The sequence below is a fragment of the Portunus trituberculatus genome, unplaced genomic scaffold, assembly GCF_017591435.1.
Source record: "Portunus trituberculatus isolate SZX2019 unplaced genomic scaffold, ASM1759143v1 PGA_scaffold_67__1_contigs__length_338168, whole genome shotgun sequence".
Taxonomy (NCBI): domain Eukaryota; kingdom Metazoa; phylum Arthropoda; class Malacostraca; order Decapoda; family Portunidae; genus Portunus; species Portunus trituberculatus.
The window spans coordinates 52,348-66,406 of NW_025541708.1; the positions used below are offsets into that span (position 1 = coordinate 52,348).

Consider the following 14,059-nt stretch of genomic DNA (forward strand, 5'->3'; position numbering starts at 1 on the left):
TATTCAATCTATTTTCTATTACACCATGAGGGGTTTTCACGGGATTTTATGGGCTAAAGGAGATACTTTTTGGGGTACCTCCTATCTCAAAGCCCACCCGCTAGGAAACCGTTGCCCCGAGTGAGGAAGCCCAACCTACACTCGGACCGTGGACAGGATTCGAACCCGTGTGCTTGGATACCCCTCGGACCCCAAAGCACGCATAACCGGTTCCACTGTACCACGGCGGCCACTTATTTATTTTCTTTTTATTTATTTATCTGTCTATTATTATCTGTTATTTCATTTATTTATCTTGTTGCACTTTCAAATTCTTTAACCAAATAGAAGAATTATTGGTAGTTTCTGGCTAGTAGTAGTATTACATAGTATTAATAGTAGTAGTAGTAACCGTAATAGTAGTAGCAATAATAACAACAGCAACAAAAACAACAGCAATATTAATAATAGTAATAGTAGTAGTAAATTCACTTAGGTATATTTATTTGTTAAAAGGAACAACAGAATTATCCATCCTAGAAATTGCTTCTTCATGACAAGCCTTGCTTGCAACCAGGCGAATACAGGGTAGCAGACGTGTGCTTTCGTCGCGGCTATCCATGGCAGCGTAAGAGGGAAAAGAATGTGGCAGATCTGTAATCCTTCGACAGTATCACCAATGGATCGTAAATCTGTTCATGATAAAAAATAATGAACAAATCAAACACGGGAGGCGAAAGTGGTGAGCGTCACGCCGCGTCGCACACCACCTGGCTGTGTTGACCCACCGCCTGTTAGTTTGCCAGTGACGTCATGAGAGGCGGCGCTCAGGGTATATAGAGGAGGCCACGCCACAGCCTTAATCAGTTTTCTACTCTTGAGTCTGCAAGTAATATGCGTCACCTGGTAAGCACTACAACGCTGACTGTGGAGGGCTGCCTCAGCATACTCACTCCCGCGGCACCTCACACATTAAAATCTTTAGTTTCCTTGCAGCACCAGCACGTAGCACCTACAAGACTTTTATATGGTCCTTCGTCCTCCGTCAGGTGATCGCCGCGCTTGTGGCCTGCCTCCTACTGGGAGTCACTTTGGCCGATCCCGGACCAAACCCAGGCTTCCTCTTCAAGGGATGCTGTGGGAGCGGCTACGGTGGCGGCTACGGTGGAGGCCACGGCGGTGGGTACGGTAGCAGCTATGGTAAAGGTCACAAAGGCTACGGCAAAGGCCATAAAGGTGGCAGCCATGGCGGTGGTTACGGCGGCGGCCATGGTGGAGGGTATGGTGGCGGTCATGGTGGAGGGTATGGCGGCGGCCACGGCGGCGGCTACAGCAAGGGCAAAGGACTAGGTCTCTTCAAGTTTAAGTGTTGCAACTTCGGCTACGGTGGAGGCGGTTACCACTGAAGGTAGGCACGCTTGGTTATACTTGCTGTAATTGCTCTCTCTCTCTCTCTCTCTCTCTCTCTCTCTCTCTCTCTCTCTCTCTCTCTCTCTCTCTCTCTCTCTCTCTCTCTCTCTCTCTCTCTCTCTCTCTCTCTCTCTCTCTCTCTCTCTCTCTCTCTCTCTCTCTCTCTCTCTCTCTCTCTCGTGTATTACGAGTATACAATTCGAGCGTGACTCATAGTAACCTGTCTCCATATTTACTTTTATACAAATTTTCCATAAATTTGTGCACACTTTCTGCTGCCAAAATCTCTTCACTCAATCTGTTCCAGATGTCCACTGTCTTATGTGGAAAACTAAACTTTTTAATGTTCCTCAAACAATGACTTTTCATGATCTTGGAGTGTCCTCTTGCACGTCTATCTCCACCCTCCGTCAGTGATACCACGTCTTGTCTATCTATCTTTTCCATACGGTTTACTAACTTATACATCGTTATTAGATCTCCTCTTTTCCGTCTATCCTTCAAAATTGGAAGTTCTATTTCCTTCAGTCTTTCTTCATATGGAAGACCCTTTATTTCTGGCATCATCTTTGTAGCGGTCCTTTGGATTCTCTCTAGTTTCCTGATGTCCTTCTGACCGTAGGTCTTATCATAGTAGTTATGATGTTTTTTAACATACTTTTATTCATGTAATTGAACGTCACCCTGATATTTGTTAGTGTCTTGTATGTTGAGGCAAATAACACATTTTATGTCTCTGGAGTCAGGTTGTCTTGTATAATCACTCCCAGGTCTTTCTCTTCTTTCATTTTCATTATAATCTCTTCTATTCTATTCTTGCGTAGGTCTTCTGCTGTTTTTACCCATTTTCAATTACATGGCATTTCCTGGTATCAAATTCTTATTTTCACTTTGTCTCCATTCCCCTATCTTGTCAATATCTTTCTGCAGTTCCATACAATCCTCGAGGTTCCTTATTACTCTTAAAAGTTTCGCATCGTCTGCAAAAAAATTTATGTAGCTACTCAAACCCTCTTATATACCGTTATTAATACTTGGAACATAATTTGTGCCAACACTGAATCCTGTGGTACGCCATTAGTAACTGTGCTCCAACTTGATGGGGTGTCTCTTATCACTGTTCTCATTTTCCTATCTGTTAAGTAGTCCGTCATCCAGTTTAACATATTTTCCTTCATTCCCCCAATGTGTTCTATTTTCCATAGGAGCCTCGTATATGGTAGGAAAGTTGAAAGCCATCCATCTCTCCTTTGTACTTCATCTATTTTTTTTCTGAATACCAAATCCAGCATAGATGGTTTCTCTTCCCCTCTATACCTTGTATAGTCCTTCACCCACTGGTCCAATGTGTTTACCATTGCCAGTTGTAACACTTCCTCCCCCCAATGACCAGCTTGACTGTTTTCATCCATATCTTCCCAATTTACACGTTTGCAGATTAGATCTCCCACAAGTAGGCCTCTTCTGTCCTTCCTTAACTTATTGCCCAGGGAATTTAGCAGTTCATTTAGCATTTCGTTTGTGTACATCCATGTGTTAGTCTTCTGCGGCATACATTTTCCCTCCCACTGGTCCTAATTGTTATGCTTTAAATCTCTGCCAGTCCATTTCCATACTATACCTCCTCCACGTGTATATCTTCTCGAGCCATTATCAATACTCCTCCTGCTTTTTCCTTCTGTGTCTCCTCCAAACATTATATCTCTGTTCTTTAAAATTCACTTGGACGTCTTCGCTTAATTTTGTTTCTGTTATACATACCACGTCCGGCCCTTATTCCAATATATAATCTTTCACTTCCAGGCTTGTTGATATAAATCCATCTATGTTTGTATACATGACTCTTAATGCTTTCCTTCCCTTTCCCGAACATACCATTTCCTCAGCCTCATGTCTAGCACTCTCCAGTAGAATTTCTTCAACTCCTACTCTGTCCTCTCGTTTTTTCTATTTATTCTTTTTTTTAGCTTCACTTCTCAGTTCTCTCTCTTTTTCCTTTTCTTCCTGATTCATATGTCTATCCAAATATTGTTATATTCTGCTTTACCAGCCAGCTTTCCAGTCTTCGCTAATATTTCTTCTACCCCTACTTATGGTCTTTTAGTCCTTTCACTATATTTACCAAGTTTGTATATCTTTTATTTATTTTTCGAGACTGTTCTTCATCTTGAACTACTGAGATCATTTGCTCAACCATCTCTTTCTCCTCCTTCTTCCTCACATATTTCACTGGGTTTCTTTCTTTTGTAGTACATTTATACACTTTTTTTGTCAACCGTATCTCTCACTAACTCTTACTTTTCTTTGATCACTTGTATAACTGTGTCCTTCGTTTTCTCCCTTATGTTTTGCTTAACGACTTCCGCAAAATTAAAATTTTCTTCCTTTTGCTCTTTTCCAGACCTTGTTCCATTCTAGCTTTGTTTCGCTTATCCTCTTTCCTGTCCTCACATCAGTGTCTAGCTTTTCCTCTAGTTTTTGTAATGCTACTTCATAGTTCTCACATTTTTACTTAATTAAGGGCGTTATTTTCCTTTTTTATTTCATCCACAGTTTACTTCTTGTCATTGTTCAATTTAACAATATTTTCTAGCTTATCACATTTCTCCGTCACTTCCCTGTTTTCCGCAGCCCTCCTTCTGCTTCTCAAATACCATCTCCCTCAGATACCTAATTTCATTTTCCATTATGATTATATGTCGCATATTAGTTTTTCCCTCCTTGAAACTGGAAAATTCCCTTTCACTACTCCAAACTGTCGCAGTCCCAAAGATGTTTCAGTTGTCTTCCTGAGCCTGGCTTCCCTGTTTACATTGGCGGCAGTACCATCTATATTTTCTTCCCTTTCCATATTTTTTTTCTGCCTCATTGCGAGCAAATTCAAAATAACTCCCCCTGCAGTACATCACCAGGTCTGCTGGGCTTAGTTGTCAGCAATATATTGGAGCTGTTGTTTACACGTTCGTCTTGTACGGTGTCGCCGGTGTGTGTGTGTGTGTGTGTGTGTGTGTGTGTGTGTGTGTGTGTGTGTGTGTGTGTGTGTGTAATTTACCACGGTCGTCTGCTGGTCACCAAGCCAGTCTTCCCCATTACGGAGCGAGCTCAGAGCTCATAGACCGATCTTTGGGTAGGACTGAGACCACAACACACTCCACACACCGGGAAAGCGAGGCCACAACCCCTCGAGTTACATCCCGTACCTATTTACTGCTAGATGAACAGGGACTACACATTAAGAGGGTTGCCCATTTGCCTCGCCGCTTCCCAGGACTCGAACCCGGGCCTTATCCACTACACTACGCGGTATGTGTGTGTGTGTGTGTGTGTGTGTGTGTGTGTGTGTGTGTGTGTGTGTGTGTGTGTGTGTGTGTGTGTTTGAAACACAAGTGGCTTTAATTAAGACAGTGAGGGAACATTAAAACCAACCGAACTACATAGTAGTGAAAATGTTTCACTGACTCTCTCTCTCTCTCTCTCTCTCTCTCTCTCTCTCTCTCTCTCTCTCTCTCTCTCGAGCACAGCTACATACCTTTCTTTACTTATGCTCACAATCACATTATGACGTTCATCCACTAACCGCGATACGTGACATCATACAACAAGGGCCTTATCTGTCCTTGTATGGAGTATTCTTAGCATGTTTTGGGGGGTTCCACTCATACAGCTTTATTAGATAGGGTGGAATCAAAAGGTTTTCGTCTTATCAACTCCCCTCCTCTGACTGACAGTCTTCAGCCTCTTTCTCACCGCCGAAATATTGCATCCCTTTCTATCTGTTATCGCTATTTTCATGCTAACTGCTCTATTGATATTGCTAACTGCATGCCTCCCCTCCTCCTGTGGCCTCACTGCACAAGGCTTTCTTCTTCCTCTCATCTCTATTCTCAGTCATTCATACCATTCTCAGGTAAACTGGAACTCCCTGCTTATTTCTGTATTTCCATCTTCCTACGACTTAACTTCTTTTAAGAGAGAGGTGTCAAGACAATTGTCCCTGAATTTTGACTAATTCTTTTGATTCTTTTATGGAGACTTCAATTCCAGAGGGCCTTTTTTTTCTAAAATTCATTTTATTGCCCTTGGTAGCTCTCCCTCTTACATAAAAAAAAAAAAAATTCTCCTTTCTACACTACTTCATCACACTAATTAGAGCCTTTATCATAGACGTACTATGGGATCTCTTATGTATGCATAAAAGATCTCAACGCCAAATTAAGCAAACGACCTACAAGTCATCCCTAGCAGGCAGAGAATCGTGACAGGCGGCGGCAGCCAATCAGAAGCCGCCACGAGAGTTAGCCACTATAAATAGCGGCCCTCCCTTCCTCCATCTATTACCTTTCCAACAGTGGTTCGGATGAAGCCACAATAATTCAATAACCCCTTTGCAACACAAAAGCACCCTTCTATTTTACTTACTAACGAACTTTTAGGCCTACAATCTACTCAATTCCCCTTCCCTTCCCATTTCTCACTTCCATTATTTCACCATGGTTAGGATGAGGCCACAATAACTAAATGACCTCTCTGTTTTACAAGGGCACCCTTCTAATGTCGCTGCTACTACCTTCTACCAATCCACTCCATTCCGTAATATTCCTATCTATCTCACACTATAACCATTCTACCGTGGTTAGGAAGAGGCCACTATATTGAAAATGACCACTCTTCTCTACAGAGTTTCTCTTGCTCTTTACAGCTGCTGCATAATTTGCAATCTCTAAAAATTTCCTCCTTAAGCTATTAAGCTAGCTTCCTCAACTGTCTGTGATTCTGAACTACGTTAAACTGTAGGTCCCTCCGCTATACGGGGTACTTGTTCACCTTTCCTACTCTTGAATTAGCAAACACTTTCTGCACTCCAACTTCCTTCACTAACTTTCCTTACCACCAATCCCGATATAGAAATGCCCGATGGGAGGATGTGGGCGCGTCCATGGCAGTGACATTTATGCTGGGATCACACTACGGCTTTTTTTTTTTTTCTTTTTACTACGAAGCCCCCGACGGTCGAACAGGCCAGTTTTCTGCGATTGCATACAACTGTCCCAAAAAGATCTTGCAACGACGATGGGACATCATACCCACGCATGCCCTTCCTCTGTCCCATCGTCTTCAGTGGGTAAACTAGGGATAGCTTTTTTTTTTTTTTCTTTTTTAACTGACGAAAACGCACGAGCTGTCACACTGGTCATGACGATTCTAGGGACAACGTTTTTGTGCGTTACTGCCAAACGTCCGATCAAAGACCAGTCGTAACTTCGTATTTTAACGATTTTTTATTCGTTCGATGTCGTAATGCTTCTACGACGTCGCGTGACAACAAGGACATCTTACGACATCGTACGATATCGTCACATCAATGTACTTGACTTACGACATATTACGACAGGCCAAAAGCCGTTAAAGTGACGTCATTGCCGCCGGCGACAGCCCTCCTACGACCGTCGAGGACGTCGTAGTAAAAAAAAAAAGCTGTAGTTTGTTCCTAGTATTAGCCCAAACAACAGAGACGGGCTATTTATAGCCTGTGTAGGACCCTGTGCCCCACGAAACATATCGAACCAAACCTTAACCTTCATTCTCACCATAACCTCAGAAAGAACACTACCAAGCTACTGTAGAAAGGTCTAGAGATCCGAAAACGCGTTCTGGCTAAAATAACTAGTTTCGGCGAAGTCGTAAACAAACTTAAAAAAAAAAAAAAAATAATAATAATTAAGAAAGAAAAAAACAACTGCTAGGAAATTATTAAAGCAAAGATCATTATCATATTTTATGAAGTATATATATATATATATATATATATATATATATATATATATATATATATATATATATATATATATATATATATATATTTGTGTGTGTGTGTGTGTGTGTGTGTGTGTGTGTGTGTGTGTGTGTGTGTGTGTTTAATTCACCACCACGGTCGCCTCCTGGTCACCCAGCCAATCTTCCCCATTACGGAGCGAGCTCAGAGTTCATAGACCGATCTTCGGGTAGGACTGAGACCACAACACACTCCACACACCGGGAAAGCGAGGCCACAAACTCCCGTTACATCCCGTACCTATTTACTGCTAGGTGAACAGGGGCCACACATTAAGAGGCTTGCCCATTTGCCTCACCGCGCCGGTGTAGCAGTTACAAGTGAAGTCCCGAGTAGAAGTGAAGTACTCCTCGTGGCAGCTGCCAGACGTAAGCTTCAGTTTACCCCACGCCTTCGAGGGGAATGGATTGTTGTGACCGCAGTTCCCCAAATATGTGTCTGTTTCGGTCTGAAAATCTTTGAAGAAAAGGAACTTTTAAATAAGTCAATTATTTGAAATTAATTGCCTTTATTGAACTAAATATAATACCTTTGTGAAGTAATTAATAACGGCTTTTCATGAAACACTATATAGGCCTACGCACATTACAGACCTAGCTAGTTAGCTATCAAGTAATAACATAATATATAATATTATAATCGAAGTAATGCAGTTGAAATTATGAATATTCCAAAGTTTCCATTGGTTTTGCCCATGTCAGAGACCTTTTCACCCTCTGGCCGAGGTCCCGTGTTATTTACCCTCGGGGGCCTTGGCTCAACCTAACATGTTGCTACTAATATAAGAGAGAGAGAGAGAGAGAGAGAGAGAGAGAGAGAGAGAGAGAGAGAGAGAGAGAGAGAGAGAGAGAGAGAGAGAGAGAGAGAGAGAGAGAGAGAGAGAGAGAGAGAGAGAGAGAGAGAGAGAGAGAGAGCGAGCAAGAGCGAGATCTATATTTTACCATTTATAAACGTTATGAATAGGATATCATAAGTGAAGGCAACGAGTCAAATCCTTTAACTGTTGGACTCAGTTATTACTTCAGATTTCTCTATATATATATATATATATATATATATATATATATATATATATATATATATATATATATATATATATATATATATATATATATATATATATATATATATATATATATATATATATATATATATATATATATATATATATATATATATATATATATATATATATATATATATATATATATATATTTTTTTTTTTTTTCTTTTTCCAGTACTCGATCTAAGTGCGTTATTATTGCTTATATTCGCATCTCCTCAGTTTCCTCTCCTTACTCTTTTCATTAATATAATCATGGTCGGCAGCCCGCATATGTATTCACAGCCATTCTGCTCTGTATTAGACTAATAACATCACTCTCCGCACGTCACGGGCTCTCAGACCCGACTGAGTGGTGCAGTACGATATGTTGGAAAAAGACTTCACTTCTACCCGGGACTTCAATTGTAACTGCTACACCGGCCCTCTCGATTGTGAGTCGAGCGTGCTAACCACTACACTACGCGGTGTGTGGGTGTGTGTGTGTGCGTGTGTGTGTGTGTGTCCCAATTTCTAACACGCTTTGCTCTCTTTCCGTTACCATTTTGAAACGCCACAAAGATCTAACTGTTTTTCCTGTTAAAAATGTAGAAATTTTTTCTATATGTCACTAGAAACATTGAAAAAAAATTCCTTAAAAACGAGCGTAACTTCTATTAGAACCAATTCACAATAGTGAAAGTGTGGCGCAGAAATATAATAATATAGTAACCGTGCTAAATTTAACACAAGACTCAGTTTACGTTGTTCCTGAAACATGGATTAAGGAAGTAACCTCGGTTCATGGGCTAAAAGATCGAATTTTTTTTAAAATTACAAAAAATCACAAAAATAGAAGTCTTTGGTAATCTTGTGCCGAAAGTATGGAGTCATTTCGTGAATTTTTTGTTCTTTAATTAAAGGGATTGTCCCTTTAATTATTTGCTTACATAATGATAGAGAGGGACGTGGCTGTCAGGTTGATGGTATGTATGTCGTTTTTGCTTTTATTGCTATTTTTGCTTCTATTGTGAAAATACCTTTCCTATTAAATAGCAACAATTTCGAGAGAGAGAGAGAGAGAGAGAGAGAGAGAGTACGTGATTCAGTGACGTCGTAGCTCGTTTTTTTATGTGTCTCGTCTGTTGACCACGCTATGCTGTCCTCAGTATTTGGGTTTTGTCAGATTAAGCAAAATGCGAAAAAGAAGTGCAAGAGCTTTTGAGGAAGTCAGTTCTTGACAATACCCAAGGGAAGAGGTTAGCAGATTTGGTAGCGGGAAAAGCAGAACATATATGGCTTTTAAAATAAGTAATAAAAAGCATACATTATCACTTTGAATGTATTATCTATCATTAATAATGAATGGTCTAATATTACTGATTCACATTTCGTGTATTACAGACATAATTTTTATGCAAAGGGAATGAAAAAAAAAATTATTATTATTTCCCGAAAATGTCATGTTACGAAAGTAAGTTACATCTATATATATATATATATATATATATATATATATATATATATATATATATATATATATATATATATATATATATATATATATATATATATATATATATATATATATATATATATATATATATATATATATATATATATATATATATATCAAAGGTTATACTTTTTCAAACTTTTTATGTTTATTTGGGCCTTCAAGTTTAATTGTCAAATTTTCTGTGAATATTTAGGCCATGAACGATGGAAACTGTTCCGAGGATAAAATAAAAAATATAGTATAAAAGACTACTTGACTTAAGGTGGGTTCACATGCACGTGTCAATTTCCGTCTGAAATTGTAAGTCGCTAGAAGTATCGATTGAGCCCTTCTAGTTGGTACACGTTCACGCATGGGAAATATCGGCTGATTGGCAGGAAGTGAATGTAAACAAATAGATGTCTTCCTCACGATGACGATTGTGATCAAATCAGATCATCACAAGTATTCAATCCTCACCTCCAACAACACCCTGCATAGAGGGAAGCAATCATCGGAGAGTGGCAGCTATCTCATCGAACGCCGATTTGCGTAGGCTTTTTTTTTTTTTTTTTTTGCTGTAGAATTCGCTTTTAGGGGCAGAGATGAGCTATTTTTCCCTCAACAACTCCAAAATCTTCTCTACATCGACAAAACATTTCCAAACCTTTTTCCGTGACGTTAACAAAATCGTAAATAAACTGAACAGGACCAACCTGTTGATCTTTTTTTGCGACTGGTTTTTCCATTCGCTAGGCACCGATATTTAGTCGAAAATTCTACCGACTTGCACTTTCAGTCGCAAATACGTGTGAACTCTCCTTTACATACACAACTAAACATAGATTTTACAATCATGTCCAATACGCTTCCCACCCCCGCCACCAAAAGAAAAAGAAAAACAATCACGACAAAATTCTAAATAGCTACCGAGTAGAGTAGTGAGTGTAAATTTCACATACTAGTGTGGCTGTATAAAAAATGTATCTGTTGGTAGAATTTACCAACAATTGTTGTGCGTAGTCACCAAGATACACAAAACCTTCATACAAACAATGAGCATCCTAGCACCAATAGGGGGAAAAAAAAGTACCCTGAACCATGGTTATATCAGTAACTTACATCATTATTATTATTATTATTATTATTATTATTATTATTATTATTACTATTATTATTATTATTACTGTCATTATTATTACTTCCATGAATTTTGTTATTACCTAAATATCTTTTGTTTATCCCGTCTTTTCATCAACCAGACAGCAAACCGAAGTCCCGTCCCGCGCCACGTAAGCCCTCCTCGCCTCTAGTACCCCGAACACCACCCAACTGCTCATTGAAGAAAACGGAAGCATTGATCTTACACTGAAGCAAAATGGCATAACACAAGTGGAAACACTCGCAGGAAAGGATCATCTTTGTTTTTTTTTGTTTTTTTCTATCCTTTTTTCCTGGAAGACAATTTCTATGTTGTTTTTCCTCTATTGACATTGTTATCATTACTATTCTTTTTCACGCAAACATTTGTTTACTCAAAGCCATAAATCAAGAAATCTTAAATTGAATCAATTTAAGTTAAATACCAATGCGAAAGGATTTTTTTTTTCCAGAACATCTATTTCTTTATATAATTTATATTATTTATACAGTTATTATTGATTCATCTGGTAGCCATCTGTTTGAGTTCACCTTAGAGAAAAAAGGAAAAAGATAAGTGTATGTTAAACAAATGACTGAATAAAAGATTAAAAAACGAATAAAGAACACTATCAAGCTAAATCGATCATAAGCCAACCATGGGAATGATTTGATCTTACATTCAAGTATTTCTATTTCTTGATGTAATTGCCATTTTTTCTCGCTTGTGCACTTGTTTCTGAGCTCATCCACTACAGAAAAACAAAACTAAATTAAATCATTCCTAACCTGGTAGCATTTTTCTACCTCCCCATGTTTCCAATTTTCGTGTGTGCCATTATCAATTCAACTTTATTATTTTTTCTGTAAACCATTTGTTATTGACTTTACCTAAAACCAATAAAGCCATATGAAAAAAATAATAATCTGACGATTTCCTTTCAAACATCCAATAATTTTTTTTGAAGCATTTTTCAATGATAACTTCTCCCTTCCCTATCCTTAGTAAAACTTCCTAGGTACTTTGTCGTAAGAAATCTCTCACACAGCCGTCAGTTTCTTAGTATTATCTTCTCATAATTACCTATTGAAGTCTGCCCTTGTAAAAAAAAAATAAATAAACTGACAATTGATGTGTTCTCTGTTATTTATCTATTTTTTTTCCCTGATTTCGTTTTCTTTCTCCGTATTTTGTTTTCTTTATATTCTTCTTCACTCTTTATTTAGCATAGTTATACTTCAACATTGCAAAAGAAAAGTGGTCAATGACAATATACCAGCGACATTGAATGGTGAATCCAGAGTTTATCACACGTATACATATATTTTGAAAACCATTTCGGCAAATAATCCAGCAACTGTTATGTTTTGCACTTTTTATGTCCAATTATGTTTTATCATCATTTAAATATTAGACACAAATTCTCTCTCTCTCTCTCTCTCTCTCTCTCTCTCTCTCTCTCTCTCTCTCTCTCTCTCTCTCGGACGGACATACAGACACTCACAATTACGTTTAAACTACAAGCAAAACAAGCAGACATGTACTCAGGCAGACAGTTATGAGGCACTATACTTATAGCAAGAATATATCAGAATGCTTTTTTTTTCTTTTTATCCACAGAAGTGTACTTATTCTAAAGCGTCTGCCAATAGTACACGATAAGTGTCTTCAAACCTTTCCTTTCAATTATTTGAAGCCCTACGAAGATGAAAATACAGAAGCAAGCAAGGAATTCCAGAGTTTATCAGAGAAAAGGATGAATGATTCACAAATACTGGTAAATTTTGGCTTTAGAAAGGTGGACAGAAGAGGGGTGAGAGATTAGTAAAAGTATGAATGAGTATTTTTTTAATGTCTCTACTCAAGAAAACATGCAGGAAATTCCAGATAGTGAACAGATTTTTAGAGTAGGTGAGAGTGAGAGGTTGACAGATATCCTCATAATTAAGGAAATGGTAGAACATGAGACAGATACAATAAAAAACAAATATCAGGTCACCATTGCCTGATGAAATATATGCAAGAGTACTTAAGGAATGCAAGATCGTCAGCCGTTAGCATAGGCCTCTAAAATAAGATGTCATCTGTCAGGTAAGGTACCGATGATGTGAAAGCAAACCAATGTTGTACCCATATTTAAAAAGGGAGATAAAACCCGAACGTCTAATTATAGACCTATTAGGCTACTTCAGTTGTAGTTAAATTAATGGAGTCATTAGTAGCGAAGAACATTAGGGAGCATCTACACCAGTGATTCCTAACCTGTGGTACACGAAGGCCTTCCAGGTACTACACACAAGATAATCTGGCATCGATCAGCTAGTGGAGAAGAAGCAGATGCATCGCTCTCATTAAGGCACGTATTCTGAAACGCTTTACTCTGACTATCATTGGTTTCCAGAGGCTCCAGTTTAATTAAGAGACTCGTTTTTTCAGAGTATTATTGTGCTTCTGATGATAGATTGGCAAGATTTCTAGTTTATTAAAAGGAGAAACTGTCTTGAAAAACTGTCGTAGTGAGAGGGGAAGGTGTTTCTGAACATGGGCTTAAATTGAGTTGTGTTTCTTGTTAGTTCTTTTGTGTGTTCTACTTGTGAATAAGTTCATATTTGCTGGAATTGTTTTTTTGGGGGGCACCAGGTGCTGCGCGGGGACTGTATGGGACCTCCAACTGGTACTCGCTCAGGAAAAGTTTGGGAACCACTGATCTATACAAACAAATCTGGATTCATCACTTTCAGTGTGGCTTTACAAAAGAAAAGTCGTGCCTCACAAACTTGCTGAGTCTTTACAATAACGAGGCGGCAGATAATAGTGATAGTTATGACATGATATATTTAAATTTTAGTAGAACGTTTGATAAGAAACCACATCAGAGGCTCATGAGCAAGGTCAGGGCACATGGGATAGAGGGAAAAATATTAGGTTGGATCAAGTCATGGTTAGGGGCAGGGTTGCCAGAACGTGCCAAAAATGGCATTTTTTGCCATAAATTTAACATTTTTCGAAAATATGCCTTTTTTCTTTGGCAGTAGTATAATGGTGCCATAAAAATGCCAATCTTTGTCGCAGAGTTGCCATGAAATGCCAAAAATTACAATTGCGTGTATATGACTGGAACCAAAAATCATACCCGTATCGCGTCATTCGCGTATT

The 14,059-nt window shown here is 38.7% G+C and overlaps 1 protein-coding gene across 1 annotated transcript; it reads left to right on the forward strand.

Moving 5' to 3' along the window:
- Nucleotides 1-860: 860 nt before the first annotated feature.
- Nucleotides 861-11,828, forward strand: LOC123501005 (glycine-rich cell wall structural protein 2-like). Its single transcript, XM_045249560.1, has 3 exons — nucleotides 861-885; nucleotides 1,029-1,387; nucleotides 11,025-11,828. Exons 1-2 carry the CDS (start codon nucleotides 874-876, stop codon nucleotides 1,383-1,385), a joined length of 369 nt encoding a protein of 122 aa, XP_045105495.1. The 5' UTR covers nucleotides 861-873; the 3' UTR covers nucleotides 1,386-1,387; nucleotides 11,025-11,828.
- The last annotated feature ends 2,231 nt before the right edge of the window (nucleotides 11,829-14,059 follow it).